Here is a 21,247-nt window from a genome sequence, read left to right on the forward strand (position 1 = left end):
TATGGACAATCACAATACATTAGTAGGTGCCTTGTATTAACTTCCTCTACATGATAAATGCGATTTGGTGAAATGAAACAACTTCAACTCCAATTTCACAAACAGCCCACCCATGTGCCGTGCCCCTCACAGTTAATATACTAACCCCGCTCCTGGTCCCCTCACTGCTGCTTCTCCCTGTACACGGATGAAAACATTCGGGGGGGGGGGGAGCAGCTGCACCCTCCCAGACACCGGCTGTTTTAATCCGTGTACACAGAGAAGCGGCGGTGCGGGGACCAGGAGCTGGGTAAGTATATTACCTGTGAGGGGCCTGGTTTGTGAAATTAGATAACCCCTTTAACGTAGAATAATGACTCATTTTTGTATTGTATGCACATGTACTGCAGATGTATGAATATAGCTGTAATTCTATTTAAGTTATCAGAAATAATCTTTCACCTCTGTTGTAATGGGAACTTTCAGTGTTTCTTTAACATGTCTTGTTTTGTTTTGCAACAGCCTTTCAGTCATTAATACCTTAGGCTACTTTCACACCAGCGTTTTTTGCGGATCTGTAATGGATCCACAAAAAACGCTTTTGTTACAATAATACAACCGCATGCATCTGTCATGAACGGATCCGGTTGTATTATGTCTTTATATAGCCATGACGTTATGAACACCATTGAAAGTCAATGGGAGACTGATCCATTTTCTATTGTGTCAGAGAAAACTGATCTGTCCCCATTGACTTACATTGTGTGTCAGGACGGATCCGTCTTGCTTTGCATCGCGAACAGAAAAATGGTGCAGAAAAAAACTTGTTTTTCTGTCCACAATGGGGACACAACCAAACGGAACAGAATGCATTTTGGTGCATTCCGTTTGGTTTGGTTCAGTTCAGTTTTGTCCCCATTGACAATGAATGGGGACAAAACCTGAAGCGTTTTCTTCCGCTATTGAGATCCTATGACTGATCTCAATAGCAGAATTGAAAACGCTAATGTGAAAGTAGCCTAAGTTGCATTTAGAGAACGTTAATACCAAGCCACTTACTAATATATTGTGATTGTCCATATTGCTTCTTTTGCTCGCTGGATTAATTATTTTTTTTTTCATCAAATACACTGCCCGTTTCTATGGTTACGACCACCCAGCAATCAATCGGTGGAGGTCATGCTTGCGCATTGTAGGAAAAAGTGCCAGCCTCTCTGGTGGCCAGGACCGTGGGAGCTCACATTGGCTGGTGATTTATTTATATTTTTTTCATAGTGTGCAAGCACATCCACCACTGCTGGATTGTAGTGTGGTCGTAACTAGTGATGAGCAAATTTACTTTACTGGTAAAAGGTGAATTGCGTTATGGATTCCATTACCACGGACCATAACGCAATTCTACGACGGAATGCATAATGGAATGCCTTTAGAGGCATTCCGTTATTCATGCCGTCAAAGTAGAAGTCTATGGGCTGCAAAATTGATCCATTTTACATGCCCATAGACTTTTATTACGACGAAATGAATAACGGAATGCCTCTAAAGGCATTACATTAGGCATTCCGTCGTAGAATTGCGTTATGGTCCGTGGTAATGGAATCCATAACGCAATTCACCTTTTACCAGTAAATGAAGCGTAAATAAATTTCATAACCTGAAATTCGCTCATCTCTAGTCATAACCATGTAAAATTGTATAATTTGATGGAAGAATTAATCGAGGCAACAAAGGAGGCAATATGGACAATAAACAATATTAACTTGTATTAACTTTCTCTACTTAATAAATGCTATTTGCTGAAGTGACACAACCCCTTTAACTTTACGGTATCTTCTATAAATGTGATACACCTCTGAGTGCACATCAGCTTGTGTTCAGATATTCTGCAATTTAGAGGCAATGCTTTTCTTTCTGATATTTTTATTCTTTGCTTTTTGCAGAGTTCCAATGATACTTTTCCCACAGCAATGCATATTGCTGCTGCCAAAGAAGTTAATGAAGTTCTGTTACCTGGACTGAAAAAGCTTCATGATTCATTAGAAAAAAAATCTAAAGAATTTGCAAACATTATTAAAATTGGCCGTACCCACACACAAGATGCAGTGCCACTTACTTTGGGACAGGTAGGGTGTAATCCGAGAATTATATAGTACGATTAAAAAAAATAAAACTTGCATCCAAGCCATAATTCTGCTTACTTTCACATGGGTGCAATGCGTGAGGTGAACGCATTGCACCCGCACTGATTCCGGACCCATTCACTTCAGTGGGGCTGTTCAGATGAGCAGTGATTTTCACGCATCACCTGTGCGTTGCGTGAAAATCGCAGCATGTTCTATATTCTGTGTTTTTCATGCAACGCAGGCCCCATAGAAATGAATGGGTCTGCGTAAAAATCGCAAGCAAGTGCAGATGTGGTGCGATTTTCACGCATGGTTGCTAGGAGATGATGCAGATGAGCGACCCCATTAAAGTCTAATCACTGTATTATTTTCCCTTATAACATGGTTTCTTAATACAGAATGCTTACTAAAATGTGGCTTGAGGGGCTAAAAAAATCAAATAACTCGCCTCATCCTCTTGTTTGTGGTCTTCTTTCTTCTTCTTTCAGGACCTGCAAAAGGACCTTTTTGATGACGTAATCTTCTATCTTCATTCAGCAGTACCTGCGCTGATGTCACCGCTCTCACCACTTGGTGAGCGTGATTACGTCATCAAAGGTCTTTTTGCAGGTCCTGAAAGAAGATGCTGGCTACGCAAACAAGAGGATGAGGTGAGTTAATTTTTTTAAATTTTTTAACCCCTCAAGCCACATTTTTAAAAGCATTCTGTATTAAGAATGCTATTATTATTTTTCCCTTATAACCATGTTATAAGGGGAAATAATAAAATCTACAGAACACCTAACCCAAACCTGAACTTCAGTTTTTTTATCACGCGTGTGCAAAATGCATTGCACCAACGCAATTGTAGTCAAAACTGACTGAAATTGCGTGCGCACTCGCGCGGGTTTCCCGCAATGCACACTCGACGCATCCAGAGCAAATCCGGGACGCCTATGTGAAAGAGGCCTTAAAGAAATCGCCTGAGCCTTTTATTTTTATGTTCCACGGTCCCTACTGTGATCATGTCCTGAGATGGACCATTCCAAAGATTTACAGCTTTTACAGTAAAGAAACCTTGTTGCCTCTGGAGATTTGATTTTTTTTTTTCTCCGGGCGGACGCATACGTTTGTGTGCATGAGCCCTAATAAAGTGGTCAAATTGCAGTGGGCATAAAGGGTAAAATTACCAATGCATAGATGAGTTGTACACTTTGAAGCAATCGTTTATGCACAGGGCTGGTTTCACAGTGATAAATGATATCCTTTTTGTATCCCCTTTTTGGAACACAGCAGGGACTTCACCAGGGAAATGTTTCCCTGGGGCTACATCCAGAAATGGTGAAACCCTTTTCTTCCTTGATTTGAGAAATTAAGGCCTTAGTCACCACTTCTTGAAATTAAAGTAATGTTCCTATCAAGCTTGCAGCTTGAAATAGTGTCAACAGTACAGTGTGCATACTCGGCTTTTTAGAATCGTACTGACAGCTTTGTCATAATTCTGTTACAGAAAGGTCAGGCAGAGGCACGCAGCATTATCAAACATGGTAATGCCATGTGCTTCCTAAGTGCAGAACACATGATCCCTCTCACACAGAGCTTGATTACCGTAAGAGGCATGCTTGTGTGAAAGAGCCCTTATACTTGTGTAATAGTTATTCACATAGAGGTGGTAACCATGATCCAACAGGTGCAAGTACCAAACTGTTTGCCCACTAACTCCTTGGTATTCTGGGGATTTAATCCAGAAACTATGGGTGTAGCCAGTGGTACTCTTGCACAGCTTATACATTTTAATTCCATACCTTGCCCTCTTGCTGGGCAGATATTGGATATTGGGGCTCATCTATGCAGTTGTTTATTTTGGGGGTCTACACCTCAGCAAACGTGGTGATAAAGTATTTGAGGACTTGCCTAATTTCAACTTTTTTCTACCAGCTCCATACATGTACGGCACTAAAGCGAAGGGTAAACATGGCGCCCGCTCTCGCGTGCAGCTAATGACCGATCACAGTCGTTAAAGCCTTTAGATCCAGTGATCACAGCATTTAAGGCTCTTTCACACTTGCGTTGTTCTTTTCCGTCGGGGCTCTATGCCGGAAGAATCCTGATCAGGATTATCCCCATGCATTCTGAATGGAGAGAAATCCGTTCATGATGTCTTTAGTTCAGGACAGGACAAAATGCTGCGCTTTTTGCTCTGGCCAAAAATCCTGAACACTTGCCGCAAGGCCGGATCCGGAATTAATGCCCATTGTAAGGCATTAATCCGGATCCAGCCTTAAGCTAAACGTCTTTTCGGCGCATTACCGGATCCGACGTTTAGCTTTTTCTGAATGGTTACCATGGCTGCCAGGACGCTAAAGTCCTGTTTGCCATGGTAAAGTGTAGTGGGGAGCAGTATACTTACCGTCCGTGCGGCTCCCGGGGCGCTTCAGAGTGACGTCAGGGTGCCCCACGCGCATGGATGACGTGATCGCGTCCTGGCTGCCACAGTAACACTGAACGCATTTTGAAGACGGATCAGTCTTCAAATGCTTTCAGTTCACTTGTGGTGTTACGGATCCGGCGGGCACTTCCGGCAAATGGAATACACAACGGATCCGGACAACGCAAGTGTGAAAGAGCCCTAAAATATATTAAAAAAATTATACATAAAATAAAAAATATAAACATCATTGGCATTGCCGCATCTGAAAACGTCCGTACTATTAAAAATTAAAATATAAAAATATTTTTCCACTATGGCGAATGGCGTGATGGGGGGAAAAAAGGTCAAAATGCCAGATTCTCTTCTTACCCATAAAATTTTTATAAAATGTGATCAAAAAGTCATGCACACACCAAAATGGTATCAATAAAAACTACAGACCGTCACGCAAAAAAATAAGCCCCCACACAGCTCAGTAGATAAAACTATTTTTACGCTATTTAGACATAAAACCTATACATATTGGGTATTATTCTAATTGTACTGACCCACAGAATAAAGGGCACAGGTCCGTTTTGCCGCAAAGTTAACGCTGTAGAGAAAAAAAAATTAAAACAGTGGAGGAATGGCACATATGGATATGTGAACGGAAAATGAAAGTTATGGCTCCAGGAAAATGGGGAAGAAAAATTAAAACGAAAAAACCTCCAGTATCCAAGGGGTTAAAATAGACTGTCAAGCATTTGGGGCAAGCATTGTGCATTATCATTATAATGTAAAAACTTTAGAATTCTTTCAAATTGTGCCTGAGCCATGTGGAGTGTGGTACAAAACATCTGCATTCAAATACTGATTAATTTCTGTTTTCTTAACAAAGCTCATATGCAACACAAGCCCCCAAAATGTCATCTTCTCTGTTGCATTTACTTCCAACTCAAGGTTCAAGCAAATGATAATGATGGATGCTGGACATATAAATTTGTTTGGGCAACCATTACATTTATAAAATCTTCAGAAATATAAAAAGAAATTTCTGTTTACACCCCGTGTCAACCTTGATTCCTGAGCTGCCTTCAAACTCCAGAACTTGAGCATAATCATCAGGCGGTGGAGTCCGTATGGGACCACTTTGCAGGGCTGTCTCAGCTGTTCTCCTGGGCGCCTTCTTGAGGGTCCCTCATGACTAGATGATGAGAAAGTGGAGTAGAGGAATGTGGCATCTTTTCCTTTGCTGGCCATATCACTATCGGAGGCAACGATGGTATGTGCCTCCTCAGCTGAATACACTCTTTGGGATGACGGGGCCATCTTTATTTTTATTAAGATGTGTGATTCAACATGTGTAAAGTGTGGGTTAATGTTGTTTATTCGCAGGTGCATTGGTTTGTAGTAAATATGTAATACAATTTAGGAGAAAAACTGACATCCATTGCTTATGCATAAAAGCTGCATATTTTGATTTGATTCTTTGGGATTAATTGCCAGACTGATTTATATCAAACAGCTGTCTACTGGTCAAGTCTGATATTAGTTTGGCGCTCTAGGTATGTATTAGGGGCAGGAGTATGGAAATAGTTTGGAGTATGACAGTTTAGACATACCTACTGTCTCTCCCTGTCCAAGTCCATGGTGGAACGCACAATTTCTTCTGTGCTTTCCACCGCATTGGAAGTAGGTGGTTGGAGGCAAGGTGGGGATGCGTTCCTGTTGTGTTCCACCGTGCCGAAACGGACTGCTCCGGCGGGAGGAAGTCCCGCTCCACACCAATACTTAAAGTCAGGACGGACTGTCAATTATTGCTGCACCATTATGTACCAGCCGAGGAGCGTGTTGTTCTGTTATAGGACTGCCAGTTATGATCCTCTTTATCTTTTTCTAGGAATCGCCCTGCCATCGCACAGGGGCACTAATCTGATTACTCACATGGGTTACTTATATGTATCTATGCTGCATGAGCCGTAACATCCTATCTGCGGATCTGATCTCCTCATATGTACACCTATCATTTCATTATCTTTTTTTGATCACCCCATTCTTGGTCGTTGACCAGTTTTTTCCTATATTAACCCCCTGAGGAACAGATCGAGGGAAATGTGTCGGGGTGGAATAGGAATTTGGCATTCATCAGGGTTTAATAGGGTCTTTCAGGATATGTACGAGGACGGGGTCCTCACCATTAGGAGACATCTCTGGGCTGAGGAATATATAGGGTTTAATAGGGGAAAGACTTCCCTCCCTATAGCTTCCCTCACATATTTACTACCCTCATTACCCTTTTATATTAAATAGTACCTATTGGATTGACATTGTGACCACTTTTTTGTTTTTGTGTATGGTTCTTTACTTTTAGGTATTTTAAAAGCATTTGAATAAAGATATAGTTTTTAGGGTCAATGCCCGATTTTGATTAGGGTTGTGTGTCGGGGCAGCAGTCTATGTTGCGGGTATCATGCGTGCTGGCTGCGGTCTTCTGTGGCTGTTTGTGAATTGCCTCCTGTGTTTGTCTGTTCTGTTGGTCCCTGTAAGCCATGTGGGCTTGTTGTCGGACACATGTATATATCTAGGACCATGTACCAGTGTAGCCGTGCACATCTGCCGCTGTCCTGTGCATACTGGCCGTGAAGACTGTGGGAGATTTATCAAAACTGGTGAAAAGGAAAACTGACTTGGTTGCCCATAGCAACCAAACAGCTCGATCCTTTCATTTTCCAATGGAGTTCTGAAAAATGAAAGGTGTAATCTGATTGGCTGATATTGCCAACTAAGCCGGTTTCCCTTTGTACCAGTTTTGATAAATCTCACCCACTGTGTGTGAATTGGGTCGTTGTATGTATCTCTGTTATGCGCAGCAAGGCAGGGGTTAATTGCAGTTGCTTGCTGGGTGTCTTGTGTTACATGTAGAGGTTAATTCCTCTTTTTCTTTTTGTTCACCTGTGTGTAATATCGCTGACCAGCTCAAACATATACAGGTCCTTCTAAAAAAATTAGCATATTGTGATAAAGTTCATTATTTTCTGTAATGTACTGATAAACATTAGACTTTCATATATTTTAGATTCATTACACACAACTGAAGTAGTTCAAGCCTTTTATTGTTTTAATATTGATGATTTTGGCATACAGCTCATGAAAACCCAAATTTCCTATCTAAAAAAATTAGCATATTTCATCTGACCAATAAAAGAAAAGTGTTTTTAATACAAAAAAAGTCAACCTTCAAATAATTATGTTCAGTTATGCACTCAATACTTGGTCGGGAATCCTTTTGCAGAAATTACTGCTTCAATGCGGCGTGGCACTGCTGAGGTGTTATGGAGGCCCAGGATGCTTCGATAGCGGCCTTAAGTTCATCCAGAGTGTTGGGTCTTGCGTCTCTCAACTTTCTCTTCCCAATATCCCACAGATTCTCTATGGGGTTCAGGTCAGGAGAGTTGGCAGGCCAATTGAGCACAGTAATACCATGGTCAGTAAACCATTTACCAGTGGTTTTGGCACTGTGAGCAGGTGCCAGGTCGTGCTGAAAAATGAAATCTTCATCTCCATAAAGCTTTTCAGCAGATGGAAGCATGAAGTGCTCCAAAATCTCCTGATGGCTAGCTGCATTGACCCTGCCCTTGATGAAACACAGTGGACCAACACCAGCAGCTGACATGGCACCCCAGACCATCACTGACTGTGGGTACTTGACACTGGACTTCAGGCATTTTGGCATTTCCCTCTCCCCAGTCTTCCTCCAGACTCTGGCACCTTGATTTCCGAATGACATGCAAAATTTGCTTTCATCCGAAAAAAGTACTTTGGACCACTGAGCAACAGTCCAGTGCTGCTTCTCTGTAGCCCAGGTCAGGTGCTTCTGCCGCTGTTTCTGGTTCAAAAGTGGCTTGACCGGGGAATGCGGCACCTGTAGCCCATTTCCTGCACACGCCTGTTCACGGTGGCTCTGGATGTTTCTACTCCAGACTCGGTCCACTGCTTCCGCAGGTCCCCCAAGGTCTGGAATCTGTCCTTCTCCACAATCTTCCTCAGGGTCCGGTCACCTCTTCTCGTTGTGCAGCGTTTTCTGCCACACTTTTTCCTTCCCACAGACTTCCCACTGAGGTGCCTTGATACAGCACTCTGAGAACAGCCTATTCGTTCAGAAATTTATTTCTGTGTCTTACCCTCTTGCTTGAGGGTGTCAATGATGGCCTTCTGGACAGCAGTCAGGTCGGCAGTCTTACCCATGATTGCGGTTTTGAATAATGAACCAGGCTGGGAGTTTTTAAAAGCCTCAGGAATCTTTTGCAGGTGTTTAGAGTTAATTAGTTGATTCAGATGGATCGCTTAATAGCTCGTTTAGAGAACCTTTTCATGATATGCTAATTTTATGAGAGAGGAATTTGGGGTTTTCATGAGCTGTATGCCAAAATCATCAATATTAAAACAATAAAAGGCTTGAACTACTTCAGTTGTGTGGAATGAATCTAAAATATATGAAAGTCTAATGTTTATCAGTACATTACAGAAAATAATGAACTTTATCACAATATGCTAATTTTTTTTAGAAGGACCTGTATTTCTGTCTGTGTGACCGTCCCTTGGCTGAGCAACAGCTTTTGAGCTTCTTCTATTTGCCTGTCCAGGCTTTGTCAGCCTGCTGTTCTGTTTTGTGTCGGTTGTCATGTCTGCCATGATCCTGTCTTTGTTCCTGCCATAGTTTATCTGTGTTCCAGAGACCTGTATTCCAGTCTTTGTTCCTGTTCAAACTGTGCTTGTCTTTTGGTACATTTTCTACTTCTGTGGTGGGTTCTAATGCTCTTAGTACAAAGTCCAGCTGCCAAGTACACCTGGACCATCCCAGGAGGTAGTCGTCTGGTTTCTGTCCTGCAGAAAAGACCAGATTCCTGCATAGGGGTTAAATGGTGAAGATCAGGGGAGCAAGGGAGGGTTTGGCCCAAAGTCAAACCGGTTACTTGGCATAGTGGTTGCACATTACCACTGCTCCATCAGCATCCATTAGCAGTGGATCCGTAAAACAATATAAACATGTAGTAACAAAAATCCTGCATGGGAATCTGAGCACAGATGTGATCAGTACCGTCCATTTCTGATCAGCGCGCAGGGGTTGTTGGAACACCGTGTGTGTACGCGCAGAAACTGTGTTTTAGAAATTTACTACAGTAGCTAAAAATTTATAAAATTAATAAAAATATATATATATCTGTTGAAGGACGGCAGCACTCCAAATTGTGATGAAAAAAAGTGGATGGTTTATTAACCTATTTATTTATTTTATGCACTTATATAGCGCTACTATATTCCGCAGCACTTTACAGACATTAGCATCCAACTGTCCCATCTGACAGCAATGTTTCAGCTCTCTCAATGGAGCCTTTGTCCAGCTGAATAACATGTGCACAGTATCATATATAAATAGTGCAAGCAATTTACATAATGGAAATCCATAATTAGTTAATAAAGTGCTATATAAATATCAAGGTGACTTCAAAAACATAATTCATCTATCAATACAGTGATGTCATGATTCTTCAATCATAAAATACATAATACATATACAGTGTAAAAATTGTTAGTAGTGTTAATACATATTCATGATTATCAATAAATATATAAAACCGTGCTCAGTGAATATCAATTACAACTTGATTAGAACCTTAAAAACATGTGGAATCGTCACGCTTGGTCATGATGGCATGTTGGAACCAGCTTGGTGTGTGGAAAAGCGGCCTGCGCATGCGCCACTGTTCGTTCTCTCGCGAGACAGGAGAGTATGTCAAAGGTTATGGGAACCATATCGAAGATGGCCGCTCGCTCGACTGTGTTCAGGGTGCATGCTCATGCCAATACTGGCCGGCACGCCCCTTGTCCTCCGTTCGAGCAATATAGAGAAATACAAATGAACCAAACTCAACTTGGTAACTCATAGCCCCGCACTTCACAGTAGATGCAGCTGGCGGGACCACAGTGAACCCGTGAGTGATCACCAGTTCCCGTGTCTTCACGTCTTGTAGGGGGGTTCTATAGAGCCGTAGCCAACAGTGCACACCCTTTCCAGATCTTCCAGCATAACTATACCCATGCTAATACCCCAGGGGTATACAGGGACCACCCAAGAGGCTACTTGAAGGTATCCCTGAAACCAATTGGGGCTGGGCACCAAGATGTCACCTTTGTGTGATCCTGAGTGCCCAGCAGGGACAGTGAGAGCTCCTATTCACCCTGATGGAGATCTATCAGGGTGAATAGGACAAGGGTTCTAGTCCCTAAGGGGGCTAAAAGTTAGTAAAAAAAAAAAAAAAAACGCCAAAATATTAAGTATAAATGAAAAAATACACATTAACAATAAACATTAATTTTCAGCAGATTTGTGTAGGAATTTTATTTATTTTTATTCAAAAATGAAAATTCCCAGAATATCGGTATAAATTATCGGCCTGAAAGTTCACAAATTATTGGTATCGGCCCTAAAAAATCTATATCTGTCGATCTCTAGCCTGAACTAATGCTTTTTGTTTTTTGTAAGAATTCCACATTTAGCAGAATAATATAAAATGCATATTTATAAGATATTTGGATGAATCTTGTGCAAAAGTCAGCATTATTGAGGAATAGATCTGGTCTTAAATGAGAGCATATCCCCCTCAGTATCCTATGTGAGAGGTGATATTTGCTCAAGGTAGCAAGGTGTAATTCCAAACTGATTACACGTTTAGATTCATTTTCAAATGTCCTTTTGCGATCAGTAGAAGAAAATGTGGATAAAAGTCACACCTCTCACCGAATTTTCTAGTATCCGTTCCTCCTCCTCTAGGGTGTAGGAAAACACATCCGGGTTTACACGTCCATTTGTATAATCCATGTTCCAGGTGCTTGGCTTTTTAGGGTCCAATGAATAGAAAAAAAAAAAGCAGCACACATTAAAACCGGGTGCAAATCCTTTCAAGGACAACTATACCCATGGATTTCCATTATGTAAGTTGCTTGCACTATTTATATATGATACTGTGCACATGTTATTCAGCTGGACAAAGGCTCCAATGAGAGGGCTGAAACGTTGCTGCTAGATGGGTGAATAAACCATCCACTTATTTTCATCACAATTTGGAGTGCTGCCGTCTTTCTTCAACATATGTATATGGGACCGTGGTCACAGGTCCTTGAAAGGATTTGCACCTGTTTTTAATATGTCCTGTTTTTTTTTCTTAAACTGTGTTTAAATATATACAATCATTTTATGTATAAAATGTTTGTGTGTATATAATATACACACACACACACACAGGTGTGTATGTACTTTACCCTATAAGTTCACTTTACTGTTCATAAGAACAGTAAAGGAGGGAGCGGAGGGCTTCCTGATTCACTATGAAATGAACCAGAACTTGGCTGCCCCCCTTCCTGCCTCTGCCGCCCCTCGCTATGCCCCTGCATTCACTTGGCCTAGGAGCAGCTTGGCCACATTCTATATAATGTGCACTGTGCTTGGTAAGCCTTTTGCCTTCTCAAATGGCTAATTGCGGGGAATACCGGGTGTCAAACCCCCACTAATCAGGTACTGATGACTTAGTCTTGGAAAACCCTTTTAAGCTAAATGTGCTTATTTGCAAATTCATATAAAAAATTAAAATATTTACAAAAATACCTATCGTCTCAACCAAATCAGGGATCAATGAATAAACTATGGGATTTTACCACTGCATCATCAGATCACCTAATCACAACACTATAGTGACTCGTTTTCTGCTCTGTCTGAATGACACAAACAAAAATAAAAAGGGAATTACAGTACACACAGTGCGCCATTTTACATCAAAATCAATGCTTAAAGCCTCATGCAGACGTCCGTGGAACACAGTCCTTGAGATACCGGACTGTCATTGCAGGAGCTCACGGCGTCATTGGTTGCTATGATGGCGTTCGCTTTGTGCCGATTACTACCCTGGCCCCCTAATTCCCCAGACTTGAACCAAACTGAGCATCTGTACAACCACCTTGATGGTCATATTCACTCTGTAGATCCAACCCCAGCTGTGGCTCCAGATACCTGCCTACCAGGACCTTACAGATCATCTACCACTAACTCTGGTTTGTGGCTGGCTGTCACAACTTGCACTCAGGAAACCTGATGCAGGTTTGGGGGAAGGGGGAGAGACACAAAAAGTGGTCAGATAGCTTGGTGTCTGCTGATGGGGAATAGAGGCAGAAGAGGGATAGGAATTGGGACTATGGGATCTGGAATTGCTGCAAATGGACGATTAGATCACTGAACACTGCAGCAGTTCCAGAGAGAAAATTATTTAATAACTATACATCTCAGTGGAGCCCAGGTGCACCACAAATCACAGAATGGCACAGCATGCCATCACTAACTAGAATTGCATTGTACTGAGAGGATCTCAATATTCTTTCTTCCTGTCTAGTGCTGCGATTGGGTGGTATAAGAATACCAGCCAGTTATATAGCTTACAAGGACTGCATGTCCACTGTCTAATCTTGAGCGTGACTGGTGCTATCCGTTAGTTTTTTGACCCTTTTTGAATATTTTCACCACATTAGCCTCAAGCCTGTAGAACAGGGGTGCACAACCAAGGTTTGTGGCCCCCATCCTCCTGGACAGAAACACAGCTGATTGTGCGATCAGCTGTGTTTCTGCCCGCAGTGCCGCATGATGAAGCATTACAGCTCCTGCTCCCGCACTGTATTAGGAGCAGGACGGGTCCCGGATGTTAGTGAGAGCAGGGGAGCTGAGAAGAAGGCAGAAGCAGTGTATCAGCGCTTCTGCCTTTTCCTCAGATGAGCAGCGCACTATGCAGGGTGGACCCAGCTTGGGGGCAGAGGAGTGCAGAGCTGCAGGGCCAGGAGACCCTGATCAGCGCTGCCTTGTACAAAGCTCCCACAGCAGGCATCCTTTGGATGCCCCAGTCACAGTTGAAATAGTGCAAAAAATAGTCTGTGTCCCCAAAGGTCTTTCAGTGACCTCTTGGGGATAAATTGTCTGGAAATATATTAAAAAATAAGTTCAAATATTTATAAATTTTTTTCTTTAGAATTTTTTTAAATTATATAAAAAAATAAAAGGAAAAATTGCAAAATAAGAGTGTTCACTGTTCCCTAACAGTCTATTTTGATCCCTTGGGGGGGACATTATGTGGCAAAAATATATTTAAAAAATATTATAGAAAATGAAAAATTGGAGGTAATAAAAAATATATAAATCGCAAAATAGTGGAGTGTTCATTGTCCCCAACAGTCTTTCTATAACTTCTTGGGGGACATATTATGTGGCAAAAATATATTTAAATAATAGGTAATAAACCAGTTATAAAAAAATAATACGATAACATGAATAAAATACAAATAAAAGTAAAAAATTTAAAGGAAAATGAAAAATTTAAAAAGTGTCACTGTCCCCCAAAGGTCTTTTTATGACCTCTTGGGGGATATTATTTGAGGCAGAAATATATAAAAAAAATTAAGTTAAAGATAAAAAATTATAAAATACATAAATGAAAAAACACCCACATCAACACCCACATCAACAATAATCGTTGCCATTATCGTCGCATATACGTATTATATAACAAACCGACCGACACAAAATAGGGAACCAATTATAATAATTTATTTTGATGGCAGTTTGCATATTTAAATAAGGAGCTATAGTTTTGAAAAAAAAAAAAAAAAAACTTTTTATAAATATTTTGTACAGTTTCCCCCAAATAAAACAAAAAAAAAAAATTATGAGGCCCTATGTGTCAAGTGAAAAATTGTTGCAAAAATTATTTTGGTAGTCCCAACAACCGTTGACCCAACACGTGCGTTAAATAACAAAAAAGTGTGTTCAGGCCTGGTTATTAAAGTGTTAACCAATCTGGTTCCTGCACTTTTACACCTGTCAGTGCATGGCCATGGTCACATACACCCCTCCAGTCAATGACTGGCGGCAGGAGTGACATGGTTGTGGCCACATCACCGTTGAAGCCAGTGATTGGCTGGAGAGGTGCATGTGACCATGGCCGTGCACTGACAAGTAAAAACAGCGTGTGTAGCAGGTAAGTACAACTCTTCGGTTACAGGGGCCATGCTGCAAGAACTTGTTACAAATTCATTTTTACTGAGAAATCCCTTTAAGCCCCTATTACACTGCGAGATATTCAGGTCAATTACTGGGAAGTGTACATAAGAGCGCTCATTCATGATAACTGGCCAGTATAATCGTGCCACACATCTCTGTGTAATCAGGGATATGCTACTGATAATCAATATAACTAAATGAAGGAGGAATGACTGTGATGGCGAACATTCCTCCCCAGTCACTTTACATTGGTGGCCTGTGTAGTAGGCTGATGCAAATGAGTGCCAATCTACATTTATTTTATTTTATTTGCGGCCCCTTGAAATAGAGCGATGTTACAATGCGGCCCTCGGACCAAAAAAGGTTGTGCACCCCTGCTGTAGACCATACTATGTCATTATAGAGTCCATAAATGTCAGACATAAGGGTCTGTTATGTTACTTAGAGGACCTTTCACCACTCCTGACATTCCATTTGCAATTTGCTTATTTACAGTTTCTCACAAGTGACTACACCCCTCACATTTTTGTAAATATTTTATTAGTAGCACAAGGACTCTGCTTTGCACAGGTATATTTAATCTATTTCATTTAATTTTTGTGTGTCGTTAAAAGATATCCACAGTATCCCCCATAACTGTGACTTCTATAGCACCCGCTCATTTAGCAGTGAACTTCACTCCCCCCTCACTCCTTAACACTGACCCCCCCCCCCCCCCCACAGTGCCTGCCTCCTTACAATTACACGTCTACAGCAGCCCGTCCCCTTAACTTTGAGCTTCACAGCAGCCACCCCTTTTAACAGTTTCACAGCACCTCACTCCCTTGACAGTGACCTTCTCAGGGGCACGCCCCTTTAACAGTGACCTATACAGAACCCCGTCCCTTTTAACAGTGACCGCCCCTTCAACCCTTTATGGACTGGGCTCATTTTCACCTTAAGGACCAGGCCATTTTGACCAGTGTCACTTTATGTGTGAATAACTTTTAAAATGCTTTTACTTATCCAGGCCATTCTAAGAATGTTTTATCTTCACATATTGCACTTCATGACACTAGTAAAATGGAGTAAAAAAAAATATTAATTGTTATTTATAAAAAAATATATAGTATTTACCAAAAATTTGCAAATTTCCACGTTTCAATTTCTCTACTTCTATTTAATACATAGTAATACCTCCAAAAATAGTTATTACTTTACATTCCCAATATGTCTACTTTATGTTTGGATCATTTTGGAATGCCATTTTATTTTTTGGGGGACGTTACAAGGCTTAGAAGTTTGGAAGCAAATCTTGAATTTTTTTTCAGAAACTTTCTAAAACCCACTTTTTCAGGACCAGTTCAGGTCTGAAGTCACTTTGTGAGGCTTACATAATAGAAACCACCCAAAAATGACCCCATTTCACAAACTACACCCCTCAAGGTATTCAAAACTGATTTTTACAAACTTTGCTAACCCTTTAGGTGTTCCACAAGAATTAATGGAATATAGAGAGAAAATCTCACTTTTTTGGCAGATTTACCATTTGAATAAAAAAAATTCCAGTTACAAAGCAAGGGTTAACAGCCAAACAAAACTCAATATTTATGGCCCTGATTCTGTAGTTTACAGAAACACCCCATATGTGGTCGTAAACCCCTGCACGGAAACACGGCAGGGTGCAGAGGTAAAGGAATACCATACCGTTTTTGGAAGGCGGAATCTGCTGGACTGGTTTTTTGACACCATGTCCCATTTGAAGCCCCCCCAATGCACCCCTAGAGTAGAAACTCCAAAAAAGTGACCCTTATTTTTCGTTGCTCTATATTACACTTTTTGTGAGGCAATGTAACAAGAAATAGCTTTTCTGGCACAGTTTTAATTTTTTGTTATTTACAACATTCATCTGACAGGTTAGACCATGTGGTATTTTTTATAGAGCAGGTTATTACAGACGCGGCGATACCTAATGTCTACTTTTTTTTTATTTATGTAAGTTTTTTACACAATTATTAAATTTTTTAAACAGAAATAATCATGTTAGTGTCTCCATAATCCGAGAGCCATAGTTTTTTTCAGTTTTTGAGCGATTATCTTGGGTAGGGTATGATTTTTGAGGGATAAGATGACTGTTTGGCACTATTTTGGGGTGCGTTTGACTTTTTGATCACTTGCTATTACACTTTTTGTGATGTAAGGTTTTTTACACCGCGTTTTTTATTTTAATTTTATTTTTTTGGTATTCACCTGAGGGGTTAGGTCATGTGATCTGAGCAGGTTATTACGCACCATACAAAGCCGGAAGCCTGTGGAGGTGTCCAGTTGCCATGGTAACCATCACCCGCTGCTACAACAGAGCAGCGGGTGATGGGGAGGGGGGGCCCCCTCCCTCTGTGATCCCGTCAAGAAAGGCGGAGATCAAAAACAAGGTCTGAATTGACCTGCGGTTTGCAGCGATCACCGATACAGGGTGGTCACAGGACCCCCCTCGGCATTGTCCCAGGGCGCCTGCTGATTGATTTCAGCAGGCACCCAGTTCCGATCAGTGCCTGCCCCTTTAACAGTGACCTCCACAGTGCCTGCCCCTTTAACAGTGACCTCCATGGTGCCCCTTGAGGCTAGGGCTACATGACGACATGTGTTGCACGACATTTTGTCTCAACAATTTTTATAATGATAGGCTATGGTGTCGCACTGCGACATGCGACATGTTGCGACTGAGACACGACGCTCCCAAAAAAATCTATCCAAGATGGATGCATGTAGCGGTGTAGTTCTGCCCTATGTGTCGTGACACTTGGGTTGGCTGGGTTGTTATGGAAACCTGGAGTAAAACTGTGTGTATGTGGAGGCTAAGGGCCTGCAAGCTTCTATTAGCTGATAAGAACATGTTACCGTGTGTATGGCAGTTGGGATATGAAAGAGAGACTGTACAGCTTGTATAAGGCCTCTTGCACACAAACGTTTTATTTATTTTCCCATATCATCACCATGACGGCCACAAGGAGATTGACCCATGACCTTTGTGGGGGCAGGAACAGAGAAGAGGTTAAATTGCCCCCTCCCACCACCACACCTCAGTGTTCCTGTCCCCACTGTGGCCAGGGTCAGAGAAGAGTCTCCCTGCGGTCGGCAGGGAGATGAAGATGGGAAATCGACTTCTTTTTTATTTTCTCCTTCTCCAGGAGGGTCCGAGGACGGTCTCCTGAAGCTCATCGGAGCTTCCCCAATCCGCCGGCGGCCGCGTGCTTATGCTGGGCTGGGGGGGTATCGGGAGGACTCGCTCAGGCTGGTCTGGAGCCTGCTCCCGGGCCGCAATCTTCCTCCTCCTCCTCCCCTGTGGGTCGGGCTGGTAGCGGCCGGCGTGTGCGCACGCCGACGTCGGTGACGTCACTTCTGGGTACGGTCATGTGGCGCAACCCGGAAGTAAAGCGCAGGAGGACAGAGCAGTTTGAATAAAAGGTGGGATGGCCATAGGAACGCTGATCTGAGGTCTGTGAGTACTGTGATTACACTTCTACCTCAGAATATGTCAGGTCCTGAATTACAAACTGTTATGGAGCCTGATGCTCCCTCTCTGCCTCCTGTAAGTATCCCACTGGGGTCCGCTTTTTTATGGCACTGTATTTTCTACTAGGCCTATTTCTGATGCCTCTATTCCATATTTATTTTCAGGCTAAAGAGGCTCAAAAAAAGGTTAAAAAACCTCCTCGCTGCATCTCTGGTGCTAAAAGACTGCCTGACGAATATGGAAAGAAGCTTTGTAAGGAGTGTATTTCTGATGTGATCCAGCAGGAACAATCATCCCTTATGGAGAATATCAGATCTGTGGTTCAAGAAGAAATTAGGGCCGCTAGAGTTGCTTCGTCTGATTCCCAGGGCGAGCCCTCTCACAAGCGTCCGCGTTCTAGGATCATTACCTCTGTATCCGAGGATGCTGACGATAAAGCTTCTACTTCTGTGCAGTGGGAGGATGATCTCTCTCTCTGAAGGAGAAATCTACGAAAGTAATAGGAAATGTTACTTTTCCTCAGAAGAGATGGGTGACTTACTAAAGGCAGTCAGAGCGACAATGGGGATTGAAGAAACCCCTAGGTCCTTATCCATTCAGGAGGAAATGTTCGGGGGACTCTGTAAAAAAATCCAAGGTCTTCCCCATAAACGAACATATTAGAGAAATGATTTTGGAGGAATGGTCGGAACCAGAAAAACGACTTGGGATTTCCAAAGAATTTAAAAATCGACTATTGTTCGACCCCTCTCAGTCTAAATTGTTCGACAAGACCCCTAAAATAGACGTGCAAGTGGCGAAAGTTAATAAAAAAAACTGCCCTGCCGTTTGAGGATGCCGCTCAATTGAAAGATTCTATGGAGCGGAAGGCAGACGCCCTTTTAAGAAAATCTTGGGAGGCCTCCATGTTTAGCATTAAGACCAACATCGCAGCAACGTCTGTTGCTAGGTCTATGTACTTATGGTTAGGAGAGCTTGAGAACCACTTAAGCAGTAAGACCTCCAGGGAAGAAATCCTGCAGTCCATCCCGCTACTTAAATCGGCTACGGGATTCCTGGCAGATGCATCGGCTGAATCTATTAGATTCTGTGCTAAGGAGGCGGGGCTTTCCAATGCGGCTCGTCGGGCGATAGAATTTCTAAACAAAAGTTAGTATCTATCCCCTTTTCAGGAGAGTATGTATTCGGGCCGGTCCTTGACAAGATTCTCGAGAAAGCGGCCGACAAGAAAAAGGGATTCCCTGAGGAAAAGTCCTTTAGAAAGAACCAGTCCTTTCGGTCTTACGGTGGACCAAACAAGGCTGTTAGGGGGAAAGGCAAGTCAGGCCGCTGGTCTTATCCCAAAGGGGGTAAAGGAAGAGGCTTCCTTCTTAAGCCCCAATCTAAATTCGAAGACGAACAGTGACGACATTGTAGGGGGGGAAACTGAAAGATTTCCTAGGTCCATGGGCACTAACATCAAAAAATCCTTGGGCCTTGGATATCATTCGGCAGGGTTACAGGATCGAGTTCACCTCTCTCCCCCCTCCAAGATTCGTTGTCACAAAGATGCCTACCAGATCCTCCAACCTAAATATTTTCCAAGGAGTCCAGGACTTGGTGAAGAAGGGTGCAGTAATCCCAGTTCCCGTGTCTCAAAGAGGTCGAGGGTACTATTCAACCCTATTTTTAGTAAGAAAGAAGGAAGGAGACTTCCGGACCATTATAAACTTGAAACAACTGAACAAGTTTTCTTTACAGGAAGTTCAAGATTGAGTCTCTCGAATCCATAGTACCTCTTATAAAGCTAGGAGCATTTATGTGCTCGGTCGACCTGAAAGACGCTTATCTGCATGTCCCCATTCACCCAGATCACCAGAGGTTTCTAAGATTTGCGATCCTAGACCCTTCCAATCGGCTTCTTCATTTCCAATTCATAGCGCTACCCTTCGGGATTTCTGCCGCTCCAAGACTTTTCACCAAATTGGTGATAGAAATGATAGCCCCACTCAGACAGGAAGGGTTAAATATAGTGCCGTATCTGGACGACTTTCTAATTATAGCAGACTCAAAAGAACTCCTGCTGTCGGACTTGGAAATATTTCTGTCCCGTCTGTCTCAGCTGGGATGGATAGTGAACGAACCCAAGTCAATGTTAGTTCCATCCACGAAGGTGAGGTTCCTGGGAGTTACACTAGACTCTGTAACTCGGTCAACCTTCCTACCACAGAACAAGATCCAGTCCCTGGTAAACAAGGTGAGGCACTTCCAACGCCGGAAGAGATGCTCAGTGAGGGAAGCAATGAGCCTACTCGGCCTCCTAACCTCCTGTATACCTTCTGTTGAGTGGGCGCAGGCTCATTGTCGAGTAATACAGACCTGGCTATTGTCCCACTGGAACAAGAAGGGCTCTCTGGACTCCAAGCTTTCAATCCCAGGATCAGTAAAGAGATCTCTCTCATGGTGGATGAAGGAGAAGAATCTTTCCCAGGGAGTTCCATGGATCAAATCGCCTTTAATTACGATGTTCACGGATGCCAGCCAATCTGGTTGCGGAGCGAAAATCGACAGAGCTCATTTCCAGGGAACGTGGAAACATCTGATATCTGCCCAATCTTCAAATTTCAGGGAGCTGTATGCGGTAAGAGAAGCTCTACTTTCCGCCAGACAGCTGATAAGAGATCAGCACGTGAAAGTCCTATCGGACAACATGACCGTGGTCTCCTACTTGAAACATCAGGGAGGTACTCGATCAAGGAGACTCCAGAGTATCTCAGAGGAAATTTTCTCCTTTGCAGAGAAAGAACTAAAATCCATCTCCGCAATGCACCTGAAGGGATCCCAGAATCTAGAAGCGGACTTTTTGAGCAGATAAGTGGTAGATCATACAGAGTGGGCACTGAATCCAGAGGTCTTCAATATGTTAACCCAGAGATGGGGGCTTCCTACAATAGACCTGTTCGCATCAAGGAAAAACACAGAAGTACAAACATTCTGCTCCCTAAATGCTGGAGATCATCCCTGGAGAATAGATGCCTTCTCCCTAAAATGGTGCTGGGATCTAGGGTACGCATTCCCTCCATTGCCTCTCATCCCGAGGGTCATTCAGAAGATTCAGGAGGGAAGAACCACAGTAATATTGATTGCTCCGTTCTGGCCGAAGAGAAGTTGGTTCGCTCCTCTCTTGA

At 42.5% G+C, this 21,247-nt stretch overlaps 1 protein-coding gene across 1 annotated transcript in view; it reads left to right on the forward strand.

Annotated features, from left to right (window-relative positions):
* FH (fumarate hydratase) overlaps nucleotides 1-21,247 on the forward strand; it is a 118,276-nt gene that overhangs the window by 54,304 nt on the left and 42,725 nt on the right. The window contains exon 5 of the mRNA XM_044291188.1: nucleotides 1,920-2,102. Within this exon, the coding sequence (XP_044147123.1) occupies nucleotides 1,920-2,102 (183 nt within the window). The remainder of the gene's footprint in view (nucleotides 1-1,919; nucleotides 2,103-21,247) is intronic.

The sequence above is a fragment of the Bufo gargarizans genome, chromosome 4, assembly GCF_014858855.1.
Source record: "Bufo gargarizans isolate SCDJY-AF-19 chromosome 4, ASM1485885v1, whole genome shotgun sequence".
In the NCBI taxonomy this organism is placed as follows: Eukaryota; Metazoa; Chordata; class Amphibia; order Anura; family Bufonidae; genus Bufo; species Bufo gargarizans.